Here is a 20,491-nt window from a genome sequence, read left to right as displayed (position 1 = left end):
GAAGGTCATTAGCCGATATTGTACTGCAAAATTTCCTAAGTAACATATGTGTCGCTTACTGAATAGGGGATAAGAACTTTCGGACTCGAAAGTAATTCAAAAGCTTGGAACAAAAGAAGAAAATCCAGGCTCGATTCATGGGAAAGCCGGCTTTTTTATTCTTCTGAATTTACCGAGCCGGTATTTTTGCAGCTCTCATACAAAAAAAAGTGAGCATAATTTGAAAAAATAGCCGGATCTAAATCTTACCGCTCCTACAAAATTTTGAGCCGAACGTTACAGAAACAATCAATACAAATTTCAATAGTCCAGAATTTACAAATGATAATTTAGTGTATAGTTATATTGTCTAAATAAATAAATAAAGAAAGAAAATGATTTAAAGTATATACAGCCGAAGTGAAAATCCCGTATCATGAATCTCTAATAAATAGTTCCAATCAATCATAAGTCATAAACGTCGTTAAGAAGCAAGAAATAACAAAGCACGAAATGGCATTTAGAAGACACTCTCTATACTATAGATTGCACTATTTCTTTGATGACTGGTTGGATGGTTTATAGTGAAGATTTCATGATGCTTTTGTTGGAATTGTTTTGAATCTAACGAATGTAAATTCAAGTTCAAATTGGATGGTTCCAAAACTGTAGTTCTTAAATGATGCTCATCATCCTCGCTATCTTCACTTTCACTATCACTAAGGCTTCTAGAATGGGATAATTCTGGTACTTGTGAAGTTTCTTCGTCTTCCTCTGGAATATTTGAGAGTGATAAGTCAATGAATGGTAATTGTTTGTAAGAAGGAGTTGGAATTTTAGAAATTAGTTCTTCAGATTCAGGTTCTTCTTCATCTGAATAATAGTAGTAATCATCATCATCAGAAGATGACTCCTCTTCATCGACTTCTTGTTCATCTAAAACAGCATAATCTTCATCGTATTCATCTTCAGAATCATCTTCAGATTCATCCTCATCGAGTTCAATTTCTTTGACTAAAGTCGAAGTATGAGTAGTAGTAGTTCTAGAATTTCTGGCAGTAATATCAAATTTAACAGTAGATGTCTTTGATCTTTTTTCGGTCTCTTCAGTTATATAATCCATAAGATTATCTAACATATTTGCTTGTGTAACCAAATTTCTTAATGAAGATTTTGGATTTGCAGCTTCTTTAGTTAACTTTGATCTTACCTTAGAAGCAAGTATATAAGTTTGAGCAAAGGATAAGTTCGACATTATCTATGTATATGTAAGTGAGATTGTTATTTCTTGATAATAAATAAACTTTTGAATGTAAGTACAGAAATTGCAAATGGATTTGAGGTTATATTTATATTTTGCATGCACCAGAACTAAAATTGGGTTAGTCATATTTTTTAAATGGCTATAACCGTTAAAGCAAGTTCGCCCGCGCGTCTTACAAAGCAACAAAAAGAAAAAAAAAAACTTAAAAAAATGATTTTCTACCGGCCGAGAGATTTTGAAAAGTCCGATTTTTTGTCCTCAACTTTTTATTTTTTATTTCTCGGATGTTTCTCATTCATTTTTTTATTCTGCGCATCGGGACCATTGAATTCCCGTCTGATGTTTTTGGTTAGGGGCTAGGAAAACATCTGATTGTATTTAGAATCAACATGATAGTACTTCATGTATATTAAATTGTGAATAGGGATGAGAATCAAGGGGTTACAATAGAGAAGGCAACCTCACTGTTAAATCTACGCAATACAGATTATGACAAATTCATTGTGATTCATAAACTGGTTTGTCATACATTCTACTTAGTAATTGAAAATTAATTACTCATCACTCATTTTTCTTTTTTTAATGAAACATCCACACTGCAATATGTTGAACCCGGCCCAACTTAATAAGCTCTTATTAAAAAATATACCCCAGATTCTGTATAATTGTCTACAACTTTTGTCATGAATTACATTTAGTTCGGTGGATACCTTTACTTCAGAGCCACTCTATAACTTTAATGACAACGCCATATCTCTCATATACGGTAACCCCACACTCGATATATGACATCTTATGTTTCATTTACTCAGTAGAGTTGATAACTATTCTATAATAGATTGTCATCATATGTTTCTGTAAAGTATTTTTTAGTAAATTTAACTAGTTACCTATTTGGGTATTATGAGCGGCCGATGTTTATCTTTTTCTAGAGGCATATTTTACTACCGTTTCTTAGCATTGTTAAATAACGACAGTAAAGCGTCCCATATATTTCAATATAAAGCATAATCTGTGTTACCATATAGAGAGTTGTGAAATTCGGCTATCTTTCACCTATAGCAATACATCAATCCGGTAGTCGCTAATAAATCACATAAATCTGGACTTAATAGAAGATACGGAAACTGAGCGTCCTGTTACGATACTATAGCCTCACTCTTTTCAAACAACTACCGCATGCGTACTTCTTACGAAGCCACTTATTTTCAATTCTTTTGCTCGTAGATGTTTACGGCTGGAGGCGCATAGAATCTACTTTGTAAACCGGATCCTGTACATAGAATATTCCTCCGCTCGTGCATTTTGCGGCCGTGTATTCTCCATTGGGGTTAACTCCATCCCAAACGCCGCATTGCATTTTATTCTCGATCCGATTAGTTATACATTCAACTTGCTGTTCTCTTTGGTTCCTTCAGCCGTCCGATATACGTGATTTCTTTTTATGATATTCAAGTATATTAAGTAATAAGTAAAGAAATATTAAAAATGATAGGAATTCATTATTCCATCTTTGCCCCTATCATTCCCCTATCATTTCTCTATTATCATTCCCTATCATTTTTCTATTATCATTTGCCTATCTTTGCGCCAACACTTTATTGTAGCCAGATAGTTACCTGGAATAATCGTTCTTATAACTTTGTACCTTAATGGTGCATTATAGTGAATTTCTTCCTTTGAACAAGTTCGTACATATTCAACATTCATAGATCGGGATTTGAAGTTATTGCGATTATATAATCGCAAAAGATTAAAACATCGCGGCTATGTATCCCTGTATAGAAGTATCAAAAAAGAAATACTCAACGGTTTTTTTTTAAAATTGTATCCGGAATAATATCGAAATTATCTCAAAATGTATTCTTTCAACTATTTACGACCATCACACGAGTCTTTTTTATTATATTTATTCCCAAGGCCATGTCACACCACCCACTTCGGTGGTATTTTATAAACAAGTATAATAATTATTTATCAGTTAAATAGCTAAACACTACCTTTTCTTTATTCAAGTGAGCGTTTTTTCGGCAGAATTATGTGAAGCAAACTTTGATATTTGCTTGCTTTATGGCAGATGTAGTAAAACTTCTGATAATTTTTATTGCTTGCTAATCGGTCAGAAATGTAGCAAGAAGTAACTCATACCGGCTCGCACAACTTACCTCCAATTAAATCAATATTTGGTTTATCTTACAACACTTTGAGAGATATAAACTCAGAGGATTCCCCAATGTATTCAGTGGGTAACTTCTTTATCTTAGCAAAGTATTATTTATCGACACCCTATGGAAATGAATGAATTTCGGGTGGTAATATCGGAGGAGGTTTGGTCTAATTATATTTATCAACCATTTCCAGACCTTTAGAACACAATTTTCTGTTTAATGAAGAAGTCCGTATAACCACCGCTCCAAGAAATTAAAAGCGACTTTTGCATTTGCAGTTGAGGAAGGAGGTGTTTGTAAAGCGTATGTATCATTTGATTATATTGTTCATTTAAGTGTCTTAAACTTCGAGCTAAGAAGTCAATGACATCGACTTCTCTGTTTTGATGGTCTAGATCGCAGTTCAAAGTATACTTCCATTCTTTTCATGGATTAATTGCATTATTCTTGATGGTGAATAATGGAGTCTGTTGGACACAATATGTATGAAACACTCATTAAGTACTACTTAAACTAAATTTATGGATTGTTTCTATCTACGTACATTATATTTAATAATAAATAGAAGCCCTTGTCTCACAACTCTTTGTTATTTATTTCAAACCACTGATATGGTTCTACTTTCCTATCAATTACAAACTGATAGTCGTAAAAGAAGAAATACTTAAGATTTGGATAATGAGTAATATTACATTTTATCCAGGATATTAATCTCTTAATTTCTTGCTTAATCTCTTTTCTTGGATCTTTCAGATTAAGGTGCAATAAGTCAATTTCCAATAATCTTGTCTTAAAATGCAAATTACATAAGCTGACCTTAACAAGTTCAAGATAAGAACCACAATATTTAAACAAACTCTTGACTGTTTCACAACTTTGACGAATATTTTCCATTTCTCTCAAGTCATCAACTTCTAGGCAAAACTTCTGAAGTCTATAGTCAGATAATAGGGGTATAAATTTATTTATATCTGAATCCACTCGTATAATAAGTACCCTTATGTTTGGCATAGATTTTACAGTACTCTTCAAGAATTTATTTACGTCGTTACTAGTATGGGGGTATACTTTGAAAATACAGACGGATAATTCTAGTTCTCTGACATTTTCACATTGGAATAGAGAGAAAGCTAATCTCTGGCAAACAAAGATATGACCGTATGCTACACTCCAAGACACACATTTTACCCCAACAAAGAGTCCTTTCAATTGTTCTATCCAATTGTCCGGTCTAGATCCTATGGACAAGTTTATTCTTTTGACCAAATGAGCCGTGCTTGTAAATTGGTTTACTAAGTTCTGTTTAGGATCTTCCCATTGCAGTACGTCTAACATTCTAACAGATGTTTGATGTAATATTTTGCTTAGAAATGACGGACTTTTTAGTCTTTCTAATTTAACCTGAGAAGCATAACATGTAAACACCCAGTATTGGCTATGGAGGCTATAGATAACATATCCAAATTTCTTTAATATGGGATGCTTTTTTAGATTTTCAATTGGAATAATACCAAATTTCTTCATTTTAGGTAGGTTTTTGGGATTGACAATTGTGAATGGTGTGCTTTCCATTTTCCGATGAATCATGCAAGTTGTATCCAGTGATATAAGTAAAGCTGTCCTAAATAATTTTTTCATACATAACTTGTAAATCCTTGAGTTGACAAGGCATAAATCTAATAAATCAAGTTGATTCAAATGAGCTATTATTTGAACTAATATTCCATCAGGTAAGGATTCTAAACTAGTAGCTATTTGAGGTGGTTGTAGCGACGACTCAATACAGGATACGGTTTCCTTTGTCCATGCTTGATATATCAAGCTACCAAACTCATTCATCACTGAACGTACCATTATCTTATGTCTTGTTGCTGGTTGTTAATCTATTTAGCTTTCTTGATAGATGCGCCATCGCTTTTTTTTTGCAGCTACTGAAAGGAAAGAATAAGGATATGGCAACGCGCACGACCTAAATAAATTTTGACTTCTTTCAGTACTTTCAATTGATAAAACTTGATGAATCCGGGAATTGCTTATCAAATATCTATTGAAGAAATTGAGAGTATCATTTATGGAAGAGCAATATTGCAGACTTAGATTCCTTGTAATTCTGGCAGAAAAATCTTCCTGGTTTGCCAATGTAATACATTTTCCAAAGTAGCTGTAACCTTGGAGCTTGGAATAAGAAGCTTTCAGAGTGAGCTATCGATCAATATGCAACTTGGTGAAAATATATATTACAATTGCTTATTTTCTTCTTTTATTTATAGGAAGTTAGTTTTATTTCATAGTTGACTAAAATTATGTAATGGGTGGAAAATTGATTAATAATTTGTTTTTTCTAATTTTACGATTTTGGCCAGAAATTTGTTCAAATATTAAGTCATACATTTTTGAATTTGAAGTCAGATCCAATAGTTGGTTAAGTATTCTATAACTTTTAATTTTCCAGTAAAGGAGTTAATTTGTATAACGCTACCAAAGTGGAGAAGTAAATGAATTAACACTAAATTTCTAATTCCGAGAATTAGCAACCAAAACATCAATTGATGCACAATCGAACTCACCCAACACATTTACAACTCTTCATATGAGAACTGAATTGACCTTCCTTCATGAGATATGGATACTTTTCAGCTTGATGCACATATCAAGAAAGTGTAAACATTCTGTATCTCTTGCGTATTCAAATATTCTATGAACTATTGTTCCTTGAGAACTTTGTGGTTTAAGTATGCGCATACCCCCTCATTTTTTTCAAATGGTGGGGTGGAAACTGCCAGGAACAATCAATCAACAGAGACTGCAGGAGAATCTGTCACAACTATATTAAATTCAATTTCGGTAGCAATTATCAAACAGTCACTCGGTTTTCAATTATTTAATCTATCCCTAAGTTTATGGTTTAATATGGATTATTAATTATCAATTAGTCGTCAATATTCATAATTAATAGCCCCCACGCATCACCCCTGAACTTGATTTCTTTATATTTATTTGACTTAACTACGAAGTTGCTGTTGTGAGGTAAAACCAAAGGATCTTAACTAATATTTGATTTTACCGCACGTCAGATGTATGGACAGACGGGAACGCCTTGTATATTCCTGTGTAACCACAAACGAACGAGATCTATTATGTTCTTTCGAGCCAATAAGCTTAAACATCATTAGAATATGTTCATTGTTTAGTCATTGTTTTTGTTTAATCGGGTTTTGGGATTACAATTGCGCGGAAGCTCGAGGCTAACTCTTTAAAAGCACACCTCAATTTTATTTTTCACAACCAAACAATAGCTGACTTTTGACAAAGCACTCAATATTATACTATTACCTATTATCTTATTAGGACCAATTAGGTTGATATTCCTTTATTTGAGTGCAAAGTAGAGATCCAGACACAATCGTAGAAATGAATCTAAAATGAGAATCTGATACTAAGTGGAAATGTCATTTCCCTTATGCCATCGTAATGGCTATTTTTTACCCCAACTTTTAAAGAATTGGAATGTATTGCGCTTATTGTTGACACAATTGCCTGAAAAAATATTATTTTCTTTCAGATTTTAGGTCTCGCTTTTATTGACGTATTCACTACCATGCTTAAAACTCTAAACCCACTTTGCTTTTGACACGCAATGACAGTAAAGCTAGCCCTCCAGAAGTGAGTACTGTGTCTCATCAAGTAACAATGAAGAATTATGTGGGGATCTTAACTAAACTAATCAAAAACGGATTCAATATTCAGCTATGGAGATACATGTGCCAAAAAGATTATGCATTTAGTGTCTTCATTTAATTATTGGCTTAATTCATGTAGCAGGTTAGAAAAAGATACAAGAGTCTAGTAACTAATTGTATAAGGCAGCATAAATTCCTGGTCCATTAGTGAATCTATTAGAAATAGTAGTAAGTTCAAATTTCTTTAGAATAATTACAAAGAAAGTTAAAGAACCATTGTTCTCAAAATATTATCCCCGAAGATTCAATTTCATACTCCACCCTTCCTATTTAAATTAATTCATTGGAGTCTCCAAAACGGGATTAACCTTGCATATACTTGCCCCTTTTTGACATATTCATAATCATGATAATAATGATAAACTCGATCCCGTAAATTTTGAAATCGAAAACCCAATATCGGATATGTCGTAGGTCCGGTTTCTATGTGAATTATAAAAAAGTCATCATAATTTTACAAAGACAATACATCTTCAACCTCATCTAATTGTTATCCAGTAGAAGTATATAAACTAACCCATTTATCCTGTAGATTCAGGTTTTAAGTGAACATAAAACATTAATTGCAAAATAATAACAACAGAAAAAATGTTTTGCTTTAACATTTTGGCTGCAATATCAATCTTATCAGTTTTGATTAATGGTGAAGCTGTCCCATTTCCATCTGGTTCACCAGATTATAACACGGAAGCAAATCCTCAGTTACCGCCAGTAACTTTCCAAAATGTTAACTATACTTTCCCAGATTGTCAGAATGGTCCATTAAAACATAACTTAGTTTGCAACCCTGCTGCCAATTATTTAGATCGTGCAAAAGCCCTTGTTAGTTTATTCACTTTGGAAGAGTTGTACAATAATACAGGAAATACATCTCCAGGAGTCCCAAGATTAGGTGTTCCAGCCTACCAATGGTGGAGTGAAGGTCTTCATGGTATTGCTTCTTCTCCAGGTGTCCAGTATGCCCAAGAGGGTCAATTTACTCATTCGACTTCATTCCCTCAACCAATTTTAATCTCTGCAGCTTTTGATGATCCTTTAGTTCAACAGATAGGTACTACTATATCAACAGAAGGTAGGGCTTTCAACAACAATGGTAGAGCTGGGTTAGATTATTGGACTCCAAATATCAACCCTTTCAGAGACCAAAGATGGGGCAGAGGTCAAGAAACTCCAGGGGAAGATCCTTATCGTGTTTCTCAATATGTTTATAATCTTATTGATGGTTTACAAGGTGGAATTGGTCCACAAGACTTGAAGATTGCAGCAACGTGTAAACATTTCTTTGGGTATGATATTGAAAGTTGGGAAGGTCATTCCAGATTAGGTTATAATGCTATTATTAATGACCAAGATTTAGCTGATTACTTCCTCCCTCCTTTCCAAAGTTGTGTTAGAGATGCTAAAGTTGCCAGTACTATGTGCTCGTACAATGCCGTCAATGGCGTTCCTTCTTGTGCAAACCAGCCATACTTGCAAAATGTTTTAAGAGATTACTATGGTTTAGGTGAAGGTGTAATTGTATCTGACTGTGATGCCATCTTCAATATTTGGGATCCTCATTTATATGCTGATTCTCCTGCTGGTGCTGCAGCAGCCGCCTTAAAAGCTGGTGTTGATGTTAACTGTGGTAATACTTATCAATTATACTTGGGTGAAGCTTATTCTAATGGAACTATAACTGAGCAAGACCTACAAACTGCTTTAATTCACCAATACGGTGCTTTAATCAGATTAGGTTACTTTGACCCAGCTCAACATCAACCATACAGATTCTTGGGTTGGAATGATGTTAGTACTCCATATGCTGAATCTTTAGCTTATCAAGCAGCAGCTGAAGGTATCACCCTCTTAAAGAATGATGGTACTTTACCTTTCTCTAATGGAATTAAGAAGCTAGCTTTAATTGGGCCATGGGCTAATGCAACTACTCAAATGCAAGGTAATTATGCTGGTGTTGCTCCATATTTGATCTCCCCTCTTGAAGGTGCCCAACAAGCAGGCTATCAAGTAACTTATACAGAAGGTACTTTAATTAATACCACTTCCACAAATGGTTTTGCAGCTGCATTGGCAAATGCAAAGGAAGCAGATGCTATTGTTTATCTTGGTGGTATTGACGGAACAATTGAAGCAGAAGCTCAAGATAGAGACTCGCTTACTTGGCCAGGAAATCAATTAGATTTGATCGGACAATTGTCTGCTCTTAACAAACCATTGGTTGTGTTACAATTTGGAGGTGGCCAGGTTGATGACTCTTCTTTGAAAAACAATTCTGATGTTAATGCTATTGTGTGGGGTGGTTATCCTGGTCAAAGTGGTGGAAAGGCAGTTTTCGATATTCTTAAGGGTACTGTATCTCCCGCCGGCAGATTACCAACAACGCAATATCCAGCTGCTTATGCTTCTGAAGTTGCAATGACTGAAATGAGTGTTAGACCAAGTTCTAATAATCCAGGAAGAACTTATCAATGGTATACGGGAACTCCAGTATATGAATTCGGTTATGGTTTGCATTACACTAATTTCACTGCTCAATTACTTAGTCCAAAGAATCAAGTTTTCAACATCGCTACTTTGATTCAAGCTGGAAAATTCCAGAGTCAATATGCTGATAAAGCTACAGTTACAGTTTTCAGTATTGAAGTTGAAAATGTTGGTAAGGTTACATCAGATTACTCTACTTTATTATTTTCCAATAATAATAACGGTCCTGGTCCTTACAAGAACAAAGAATTAGTTTCGTACCAAAGATTACATAGTATATTCCCTGGAGCTAAACAAGTTGCACAATTACCCGTTACTTTAGGTTCTTTAAGTTCAGTTGATTCAAATGGGAACAGATATATTTATCCTGGTACTTACAATTTTACTGTCGACACCGACAGTAAGACCACTTTCCAAATCACTCTTAATGGTTCTCCAACCTTAATTGAAGAATTTCCTGTGAATGCCAATTAGGCTGAGTTAAAATTAATCTCAATTCTTGAGTTGACATGATTATGTTTGATTTCTTTTATAAGTTCAAAAGTTCGACGCATCATCATTTATTCTTTACGTTACTTTTTCAGTTGTTTTCAATCTTCAAAATTTCTAATTCTTTCGATACGTTCGACCATTATTTTTTCGTTACATTTTCATTGAATCTCAGCTTCTATCTGTAGAATCGTTCTGACTAATACAGTGAACCTTCAGAAATATAAAATGTCTTTTTTAATTTAATATGTATTCTTTGATCGCAAAGACACATTTTAAATCTCGGTCCGACTATTTTTTTGGAATCGGGTTTAGACCAAGCATCTAAATCCGAGTTAAGGAGATTTTAAGATCCGTTTCGCGCATTATGATACAGTATATATTTTATTCTAACATATATGAGAGTGTAGATAAAAATACTGATATTAACAAAGAAGCTAAATTATCCACTGCGAAATGCAGACAATAATGTATCATAATGACATCACAGCAAAGCCATGTAGTAATCAAAAATAACTCTTTACTTTGGGAATAAATGTATTTCTTCTCCTAAAGGCATCCTCCTCTATGTAATTAAGTACGTAATGCGGCTTGATTTATCAACAACTTAGAATACAACAACGAAATATCAGTCATAGACCACATCCGATTCGGAGTCAGAGTCGGAATCGGAGTCGGAACCATTAACTTCGGTATCATAATAATCATACTCTTCGTCCGATTCTGAATCAGATTGTAATTCTGAGTCGGGTCGTGAATTGCATCTAGTTAAATGATTCCGACAATTAAAGTAATGTCTGTATTCTTCATCTTCTTCTTCGTCTTCGTCATCTTCATTTACATTTACATTTTTCATGTCTTTAGATAAATAATCATCAACTTTGATAGCACCTTTAGTATGTTCAATTGTAATAGACGTAGTAGTTGTAAATTTTATCGCTGAATTAATGGATGGGGTTCTTGTAGTTAATTTGTTTTGTAAATGATCAATTATTTTATCTAGCATGTTAGATTGAAGAATTATAATTCTAAGATTCGAATCTGACTTATGAACATCTCTCTGCAACTTTTCTTTAACTTTAGCAGCAAGAGTATAAGTCTGTGCAAAGTTTAAACTTTCGATAGTTGCAATTGAAGTCATGACCACACATTATAAGTTTCGTAGCCAAGTGTGGAAAAGAATAATATAAATAATATTAGAGATATCTTTGTAGGCATGTGAAGATTTAACACTTGATATACTTGGAAGTATTGCTCAAGTTAAATAAAATTTTAAATACAACCAATATGATGAACTTAAATAGAAAATAGTAATTGACAATAATAAAACTAGAATTTCAGAAATCTGATTAATCTACTGGCTGCAATCCAAGTCAATTCTTTAAAAAGGCCTCAAACTTTTCCTTAGAATACATAGATGACAGCTTGACGCATATAGAAATCGTAAGTATCTACTAACTAATAAAAGGAATGATTAAATATGTGCAAACTGCAATGTCTAAAAAATAAAAAAAGAACCGTTTGATTGAAAATCAACGTCTTAGCTGACTGTTTGTTGTTAATACATGTCTCCTAATTCTACCGAATTTAAATTTCTAATCTACTTTACATAAAATATAGGTATGTTCATTAGTCTATGGAGATATGCTGCTGACGGATATAATATAAGAATTCGCTCAAAGTCCAAAAAAAATAAGTCACTCAAAGGTAAAATTACCGGGACTGATTTTTTCTATGCACAGTTATTTCTTGCTCATATGATCATTATCCTCTCCAAGTTGTGATATTAACCAATTGGTATACTGGTATAATGTTTTGTTTCATTTATACCTAATACAGTCTAAAGCCACTTGAGAAGCATATTTATTAGCTTTTATTGTAAATATGCATCAAATCAAATATCGGCTCGAGCAAAAAAATTGAATGATTGAATGCATTGCTTTCAAGCCATGACATGATTGACAAAAATATTTTATGAGTATTCTTTTTATAACTTTTAGCGCGTAGGCACAAGAAGACTAGTCTTTTCTTTTTTCTAATAGTACCAGGAACAAGCTAGGGGAACCTCGCAGAAGGTATTTTGTAGAAAGTATTTTGTAAAATTATTATTTTTTTGTTTTCTAGGAGTTAAAAAAACAATAATATTAGGACCGGTACTTCAGCTGATTGAGATTGAACATGGTACCATTTTATGTATCTAATCAGTATATTCGCAATAGATGCCATTCCAATTTGGCCTAAGTCTTCCGCGCGATTACTCGCAGAAATATAACTCTACTCATGAAACAGAAATGGACCGTGAAGACTAATCGTATAACAAACTGTGTTGTGCAGTAATTGAGAAAATAATAAAAATAAAAAATTAGAGTGACTTATTTTGTAAGTAGAGTTTTAAGTATAAAACGGTTCTTCTAAATTTAAGAAATGGTAATAATAACAATCACAGATAAACTAGTCATTTAATAAGTCATACGGATAATACCGTTAGGTTTTACCTCTTAGTTCCCCTCTTCCCCCTACTAAAGAAACAAAAGCTAAGTAGGTGCAGGATATCTTAATTTAATATGAATAAAATGAAAGCAAGCAACAGTAAAGTAGCGAATACAACTGACCAGCTCCGACTCTAAAACAAATGTTTTTCTTTTTCTATTTTCTCTTGTTTATTACTTACATGATTGTATTTCATTTCTTGTAATCTTCTAATTTTAATTGCATATAATACAGGCTCATTGATTCTGTGTTGTGTTGAATTCTTTTGTCATGCAGTTTTCCTCAGTAAACAAGTTTTGCAACTCGATCCGTTTCCCCACATAAACCACTCGGAATATTCATCCACCTTTGAGAGGTTTTTTTTTTCTCATTTGTGTGTCATTTGCGTTTTCATACTTTTTTTTTGATTGGATTAAAATCCTGAAATATTGTTATTTTTTCTAAGGCCCTATGCTTGCTGAGGGCTTTAAATACCCTAATGTAATTTTGCAAAAGTAGCCGTGTATATTCTGACTTCCCCATTATGCATATTCAGAACTTCAACTAATTTATTATATTTATCTTGAAAGTGAGTAAATTTTGTGATCATAAGTTTTTTTTTTTTTGATTTCTTATTTAGATTATTTATTGGCTTTTATATTTAAGTAAGTCAAAACGACTCCTAAATTATTATCTATTTTAATTAAATGTGTTAATACTTCCTTTCTTTACAATTAAATCAAAATATACAATACACATATCAAATTACTAGCCTGTTTGTAATTTTAGTTGGTTAATCCATTAAAATTCACTATATTCAGTTATTAGAGATCATATAATTTTGCAATTGAATTCTCTACCCCCTACTGCCATTTGTACTTCTTTACTTTCAATTACATTTTTCAAATTAATTCCCAAAGTAATTCAGGCAACCATTTCATGATCGATTGTTATCAACGGCAAATTTATCATTGAAATGCTATTCATGTCTGATTATTCCACAGTAACAACAATAGCTTCAGGTGTCGAGTCCGAGTCAACTACAAGTTCCAACTCAGATACTGAAACTTCTTTATCTGCCCAAAAGCAAATAGAAGGTTACAGCCATAGTAATTTGGTAAGTAAAATCGATAGTAATATTACCATGAATCGTCAATCTGGTTCTATGATTAGTTATCAAGGTGAAATTAGAAGTCTTTATGATGCTTTACTTCTAATTGAAGCAGCTAGAATCTCCAAGATACCTACTATAAAACGAAGGTTGACTGCGTTTGAACGTCAAAGGTATATTAAACCTAATAGTATTTTTATTTGGAATGAATCGACCAGTAACATTCGAAGATGGACAGATGGAAAATTTTGGAGTGATTCAAAGCTTTTCAACAACCATTTCCTAATTTATCATGAAAAGAGTTCTGATGCTAAAAATGGATCCGACGATGATCATCTGAGCGAAGAAATTGTCGAAGATAGTTTAATCAAACAGAGTCTATCTTTAACTACCAGACAAAATGAAAAATTCCATTTAATTTACTATTTCAAAAAAAATCAATTGGAAAGTTTGAAGAATGATAGGAGGAGAAGAAAGAGAAGAAGATGGGAATCAAAAAGCCATCATTCAAATTCGAGTTCTCATATCAACAGATATCACGATTACAATCAAATTAAACGCGAAGATGTTGCTAGTCAAAGTAATGAAGAGGACAGTGAAGAGGAATTCTACGATTTTGGTCACGAAATCAATCATGCAAGGATTCCATCCAGAGATTCCTTATTCAAAGGTTTGTCTATAGGTCATGATGTTTATCCAATTAATTTCTTGAAAGATATTTCCTTGTATTCAATGAAACCAATTGTGGTTTCTGGTGATCTTGATATCGAGAATGTACTTCATGATGGTGAAAATGATCATTCTACATCATCTTCCCCAATGACTTCAGCTTTTGCTAGTTCAATAGCTACCGCAACAACCACAAGCACTTCGATGGTTTCGAATGTTCCATCGCCTGTGTCTATTGTCTCACCTCCATCTTTTGGGAATTCGGTTATGACTTCTGGTTTTACAACCAGTTATTCGACGAGCCCCGTTCTAATCTCCGTGGAAACGAAAGGACTTAAGGAAGGTTCATTTCCAATTCCAATGATTAATATTCCCACGACTAGTCTTTCTGAAGGAAATCGGGTTTTACCACCTCCAGTGACTACGTTTAGATCAAAATATTTTGATGAACGCATCAACCTCAATGATGCTGAAACTTTACATCTTTTAGATAGATGTTTTGTTTAATAGGTTGCTTAAACATTTACTAGTCGTATATTGGCTAAAGGTTATTTTTTCACCTTTACATTAAAATTGAGTTTTTTCCTTTATTTTGGTTCCGTCCTGACAGTAAAGGTCCGTTTAGCACTATTCACCTTTAGCTTGACAATACAGTCAAGCTATTTTTATTATGGTGGCTTACTATTTCTTTCCGTGTGGACTGATATCACCCTAGTTACAGCTAATTTGGGTTGAAAATTAAATATGCTTATGTGTTATCCGTGCAAATAAACGCGGAATAAATTGCCGCGACAAATTAATCCGGATATTTAATTTTGCAACAATTATTTTGTAACCTGCGATGTCAACTATGTCGTACGAGAAATATTAAAAGTCAACCTTCAATGTACCTGGTTTCGAATTTCGAACTGGTTTCATTGTGTTAAGGGGCGGGGAAATAGGGTATGTCTATTTGATTTTTTTTTTTTTGCTGCTTATCAAAGATTACCCATTTTTTTTTATATAAATACGAATTGGTATTAACTACCATCTTTTAAGAATAGGTAATGGGATTCAGAAGTATGCTCAATTTTCAAGTGTTGCTACTACTTTTGTCTACTATTACTTTTTTGTTTAATTCTCTTGCTTAATATTTCCCTGTTTTCCCCACGAAAGGGTAGTCCTTTCATGCCACACAAATCCAAAGTTTCTTTTCGATATCATGATATTTATTATATGACTTTTTTAATGCATTATATTGTTGACCTTGAGTCACTTTATTGTTTTAATCATGATAAACTTTAGTGTGCGTGTTTCTAGGGTCCTTTTTTATTTAGTTTAGTTTACTTTACTTTAGCTTAGTTTAATATTGTTTAATTAAATTAGGTCTTATTTTGTTACTCGATCAATAATTAAACATTGTTTTGACCTGTGTATTGTTCATCTAATTAGAGTTTGATAAACCAAAATAGCCCTACTAATCTTCGATAGATTGAAATTCAATGTAATAAATTTATATATTTAATGAAAAATTATGAAAATATTTAAAGAAACATAATTTATCGTTGTTTGGTTTGTATGATATGATACATGACAGTTTTCATTGTTAATTTGTCAGGATTTTTATTTAAAATTCATGAAATTTTAATCATTAGAACTTGGGATGATGAGAAGTGAGATATGAAATTAATATTATGAATATAATGATGAGTAAATGACTGTATACGACTTAATAAGATTGAATCGTTTAATCGAATAAACCAAAACCCATGTCATCATCAGATTCTTCCTTTTCTTCTTCAGCTTCTTCTTCGGCAGCAGCTTCGGAAGCAGAACCAGTGGCAGCACCAGAAGCGGCAGCACCAGAAGCAGCAGCTGGAGCAGAGGCAGCGAAGGAGAATAATAATTCCTTTAAGTTCTTACCTTCTAAAGCCTTGGCGTAGATGGAAGCCCAAACGTCTTCAACGTTGGCACCAGCAGCCTTAGCGATGGCAGTTAACTTTTCAGAAGTGATTTCTTGTTCAGCGTCAGCTAAGATTAAGGCAGCGTAGGAAACAGCGGCTTCGGCAGACATAGTTACTATTGATTTATAATGATATATAAGGTATATGTCAGTTATTACGCTGTATTTCAATTGACTTTTCATTTTTTTTTTCCTCGAATTTGGTGTTGGTGATACTGCGAATTTGCTACAGCTCCTTTACATGCAGGGAGTAGGTCTGAAGCCCTAGTCATACGTGAATGCACGTGACCCCATAAATGCTAATATAATCAGAATCTGGGGAAAGATAAGCTAATATGTACAGAATAATATATTTGTGTTTTTCATTTACTACTAGGAGCTTTGATGCTAACTATATATAGCATCTTGCAATTAATTATATACAAGAAGAATTACTAGATTTATTTGAAGAATGAAACTAAACCACTTAACCAAGATCTATATTCATTTTCTTCCTTAACTTCACTGTAAACAACGATGAATTCAGCTAATTCATCATCAATACCATTTGTAGATAAGTAGGCTTCGAATTGAGTTTGAATAGATTCGTCCAATTGAGAAAATCTTGGTCCTTGATAGCTTAATTGATCAGAGAACTCACCAGTAGATTCAATTTCATGTTTTAACTCGGCAATATTGGAATGGTTTGAAACATAGTCAATAATGAAAGAGTTTTCAAGGCTATGTAAAATCAAATTGATGAAGATACCAGCTTCAGAACCTGGATTTTCAAGAACGATTCTTACATTACACATTAATTTATCAAATTCATCAATCTCATTTCTAACTTGCTCGTTTTCATCAAATTCATCTTCTTCAGAGGCAGCTTCTTCAGAATCAAAATTTTCTTGTTCTGCTTCATCTGAAATTGGAGTATCAGCAACTTGTTCGATATCGAAATAAACACTAATAATCTTACCATCATCTAATTTTTTGGTCAATGCAACAACAGATTGGCCTGCGTTGTCAACTATTTCCCATTTATTGTCTTTGAGATAAGCATCATAAATATCATCTAACTTATTTGGAACAGTTTTAGTAACTTTCAATTCTGATTGCAATACACTAGATAAATCAGCATGGGCATTGTATTTGGTAATTGTGGATTGAAAACCTCTAGCAACAATCATGTTGCTGCACTTCAACATAGTTGGAGTAATGTTCTTGGAGACATTGACCCTTTTAACTAAATTTTTAGTTTGAGCTCTTATAGCTGATGATAAGACTTTGGATGATAACATTTTTCTTGTAGATAAAGGTCCAATTACGTTAATTGTATATCTATTAAAGAAACCTTTAGTAGAACTATGATGGGGATGACCTGTTTATTGGGAGAAAATCTTCACTCAACGATGCATGTGTGCGGCGCTAAGTGCAGGAGCTACTCATACAAATTTTGAGGGGGTTAAATTAAGGGGCGTTCATTATACAAGTGTTATTTAACGAATAAAATTCATGAGTACATTCATTACTTAATATGAATTCATTGTAGAAGTATATAAGTAATGTGAAATATTACGAAATAAAAATATGATATGGACCATATGACCCAAAAGAACTAATTAATTAATTAATATATGACTAAATGCAAACAGGTCCTATAAAGAAATGCGTATTTTAACTTGAAGAAGGATGGTGTAATAGAACGGCAAACCACAGATATCTACAAACATGAGATATTGTTGTGAAAAATAATTCTATAGCTTAAAAACCGTTTCGATGTTGTTATTAGTTCTCATCCTCTCTTCCTAAAGAATATTGTACAATGAATGGTATGAATGTTGTGGGATAGTAATGATAAATGTAGAAGATTATTGTATGTAATGAATAAATGTAAAAGCATTAAATTAAATTAATGATGCGAGCGATGCTGCTGCTGTTGTTGTTGTTGTTGTTGCTGTATAGATGCAAAATATTCTTGAACAAAAGTTGAGCTTCTTCTATACCGTCTTTCTTGATATTTTTCAAATATTGCTTTGTGATGAGATTCCGGATCTTTACAGCTATTCAATATCAATTCTGCTAATGGCTTCAATTGAGCTTCAGTGTATCCACTATAGAATACATGACCCTCAGTCCAATCACCACGATTTAACAAATTTCTGGACAAATAATGAGCTCCAGCAGCTAACCAACTTGGAGGTGAGGCAACAAATCTTGAATCCATTATTGTAATTTCTAGAAAGTATTTTGCTAAAGTTCTAGTTTCATAATCATAATCATCTGCCTTTGAAGTTCTTCTTAAAAATGACATTGGTCCGGGCCATCCCATATCAAACTCTAAAACATCAATCATAAATCTCTCTGCCTTTAAGAAATCTTCAATCGAATATGCATTATCAGCCATATAGGCAACTTCTTGAACAGTAGGACAATTTATTTCTTCATACTTTGCAGCAATAAATAAAGCTACTGCACCAACCAATTGAAATCTTGATAAAGATACTTTCCTTTTGGATAAGAATCTATCAATATAATTAACCGTTAAATACAAAGTTTCTGGCAATAAATTAAATCTATTATGAACTTGAACTACCCAATCAATCAAAACACTTCTCATTTCCCATTTCAATTCATCCTGATTATCCATATACATAGGATCTGGTGATAATCTATTCTCCAACTCTCTTAAATAGTTAAAAATCTCCGGTGAGTATTCTGCAACCATTGTTACATCAAATGTATCTTCATCATTTTCATCCAATAATGTATGAGAAAACTTTCTCATAACTAAATGCAACTCTTGAGATATTTGTGCATTCCATGTTGGCTCCATTGGTATATGTGCATTATCAATTGGTTCAAGATCTTCTTCGACATCTTCCTCTACAATTTCATCTTGAGTTTCATTATGATACTGATGATTTTCTATACTATCATCATCATCTAACTTTTCAAAATGGTGTGGAAGATCATCCGAATGTTCAACAAGAGAAGAGGGATGATCTATTTGAAGGGGTATGTCATATTTGTGATGGATATTGTGAGTTGATGTATTTACAGTTTCATGATTATTAATCAAAAGCATGTCATTTCTTTCTTCATCTTCATCATCTTCCTCGATAAAATATCTGTTTTCCTTATCTTCAGATTGGTCATCAACTTGTTCGACATTATCTTCATCATAATCTGTAATGTCTTCATCTTCATTATTGTTTGTGGATGTACTTGTTTTTATATGCTTCTGGGAATGTTTATCTAATCTGGGTTTTTTGAATTGTTTATGATATTGCTTATATATTTGGATTTTTGAAGCTGAAGATGAACTAGACCCTACATGAGGAGTCAATTGCTTAACCTTACTGCTATTTGCAACAGGAACATTATGATTTAATTCTCCTAATACTTCTCGATTTTTGTCTTGATGAAGCTTGGAAATTGGAGCGCCTCCAGTTGAGCTTAAATTGGACGCCATGACCGATGAACTGTGACCACTTACTGTTGTAGACTTGACCCTTGTAGTTGTATTCTTTGTCACGTTCTCATCATTGATGGATTTAGTCTTGAACGATCTCATAATTAGCTGGGTTAATATGCAAACACAAATGGAAACAGGCTACTCAACACGTTAATAAACAAATAAAATAAAGTACCAACTGTTCAATTGATCGGTTCAGAAAGCAACCTATCTCAATAATGATCCGACTAGAAGTGTTAACCAGTTATAGAATGGAAAAATTCGTGGGTGTGTAATATATGGGTATTATTGTTTTTGTTTGTGGTTAATTTTTTTTTTCTGTCGTTGCTTAGGCTTTTCGTGAGTGGATTGGAGACAACAATTATTATAAATTGTAAAATCAATGCCGCTACTGTTAAGTAAATAAGCAAGAGTCTATGAAATGAAATCGACTCGGTAGTTGATAAAGAATATGTATAAATGTAGAAACGAATGTATAAAGTTAGTTTGAAAAGTCGCCTTGGAGTACGAGAAAATGCCGGTTTTACTCGGTTCTTGTTAGGCACTGGAGTTGTAGATAGTAAATGCTTCAAAGCAAGCGATTATGCCTGAACGAGATGTTGAGAGTTGACAATGCTGGTAAGATTGAAGTGATAAAGAAAGAAAGAAAGAGAGAAGAAAAAGGTATAATTTAATACGAATTACAAGTTGTTACACATTCAAGTTTTAAAACATAATAT

At 33.1% G+C, this 20,491-nt stretch overlaps 8 protein-coding genes across 8 annotated transcripts; 2 read left to right on the top strand and 6 right to left on the bottom strand. All coding sequences in view use genetic code 12, as the record gives it.

The window, feature by feature from the left end:
• Window positions 1-314: 314 nt before the first annotated feature.
• Window positions 315-1,307, bottom strand: RJT21DRAFT_117776 (uncharacterized protein). The gene has a single exon (XM_064880828.1). The coding sequence runs from the start codon at window positions 1,232-1,234 to the stop codon at window positions 500-502; it is 735 nt and encodes a 244-aa protein (XP_064741458.1). The 5' UTR covers window positions 1,235-1,307; the 3' UTR covers window positions 315-499.
• A 2,680-nt stretch (window positions 1,308-3,987) lies between these two features.
• On the bottom strand, window positions 3,988-5,265 carry RJT21DRAFT_111831 (uncharacterized protein; the record flags this gene model as incomplete). Its single annotated transcript, XM_064880031.1, has 1 exon — window positions 3,988-5,265. One exon carries the CDS (start codon window positions 5,263-5,265, stop codon window positions 3,988-3,990), a length of 1,278 nt encoding a protein of 425 aa, XP_064741457.1.
• A 2,474-nt stretch (window positions 5,266-7,739) lies between these two features.
• RJT21DRAFT_80369 (glycoside hydrolase superfamily) lies at window positions 7,740-10,109 on the top strand (the record flags this gene model as incomplete). Its single annotated transcript, XM_064885248.1, has 1 exon — window positions 7,740-10,109. One exon carries the CDS (start codon window positions 7,740-7,742, stop codon window positions 10,107-10,109), a length of 2,370 nt encoding a protein of 789 aa, XP_064741456.1.
• Window positions 10,110-10,431: 322 nt separating this feature from the next.
• On the bottom strand, window positions 10,432-11,506 carry RJT21DRAFT_14780 (uncharacterized protein). Its single transcript, XM_064883460.1, has one exon. It carries the CDS (start codon window positions 11,263-11,265, stop codon window positions 10,753-10,755), a length of 513 nt encoding a protein of 170 aa, XP_064741455.1. The 5' UTR covers window positions 11,266-11,506; the 3' UTR covers window positions 10,432-10,752.
• Window positions 11,507-13,758: 2,252 nt separating this feature from the next.
• Window positions 13,759-14,022, top strand: RJT21DRAFT_78634 (gluconate transport inducer 1/Pac2; the record flags this gene model as incomplete). Its single annotated transcript, XM_064885222.1, has 1 exon — window positions 13,759-14,022. A coding segment is annotated over one exon (264 nt), but the record flags the coding sequence as incomplete, so codon positions are not given.
• Window positions 14,023-16,099: 2,077 nt separating this feature from the next.
• Window positions 16,100-16,426, bottom strand: RPP1B (ribosomal protein P1 beta; the record flags this gene model as incomplete). The annotated part of the gene is made up of 1 exon (XM_064885274.1): window positions 16,100-16,426. The coding sequence occupies one exon, from the start codon at window positions 16,424-16,426 to the stop codon at window positions 16,100-16,102; it is 327 nt and encodes a 108-aa protein (XP_064741453.1).
• Window positions 16,427-16,459: 33 nt separating this feature from the next.
• MAM33 (Mam33p) lies at window positions 16,460-17,645 on the bottom strand. The gene has a single exon (XM_064880827.1). It carries the CDS (start codon window positions 17,593-17,595, stop codon window positions 16,756-16,758), a length of 840 nt encoding a protein of 279 aa, XP_064741452.1. The 5' UTR covers window positions 17,596-17,645; the 3' UTR covers window positions 16,460-16,755.
• Window positions 17,646-17,900: 255 nt separating this feature from the next.
• CLB4 (B-type cyclin) lies at window positions 17,901-20,090 on the bottom strand. Its single transcript, XM_064883459.1, has one exon. It carries the CDS (start codon window positions 19,869-19,871, stop codon window positions 18,207-18,209), a length of 1,665 nt encoding a protein of 554 aa, XP_064741451.1. The 5' UTR covers window positions 19,872-20,090; the 3' UTR covers window positions 17,901-18,206.
• Window positions 20,091-20,491: the final 401 nt, after the last annotated feature.

The sequence above is a fragment of the Scheffersomyces amazonensis genome (genome assembly GCF_036850825.1).
Source record: "Scheffersomyces amazonensis strain UFMG-HMD-26.3 chromosome Unknown RJT21scaffold_1, whole genome shotgun sequence".
Taxonomy (NCBI): domain Eukaryota; kingdom Fungi; phylum Ascomycota; class Pichiomycetes; order Serinales; family Debaryomycetaceae; genus Scheffersomyces; species Scheffersomyces amazonensis.
The sequence above is the reverse complement of the archived record's forward strand: the minus strand, read 5'-3'. Positions and strand labels throughout refer to the sequence as shown.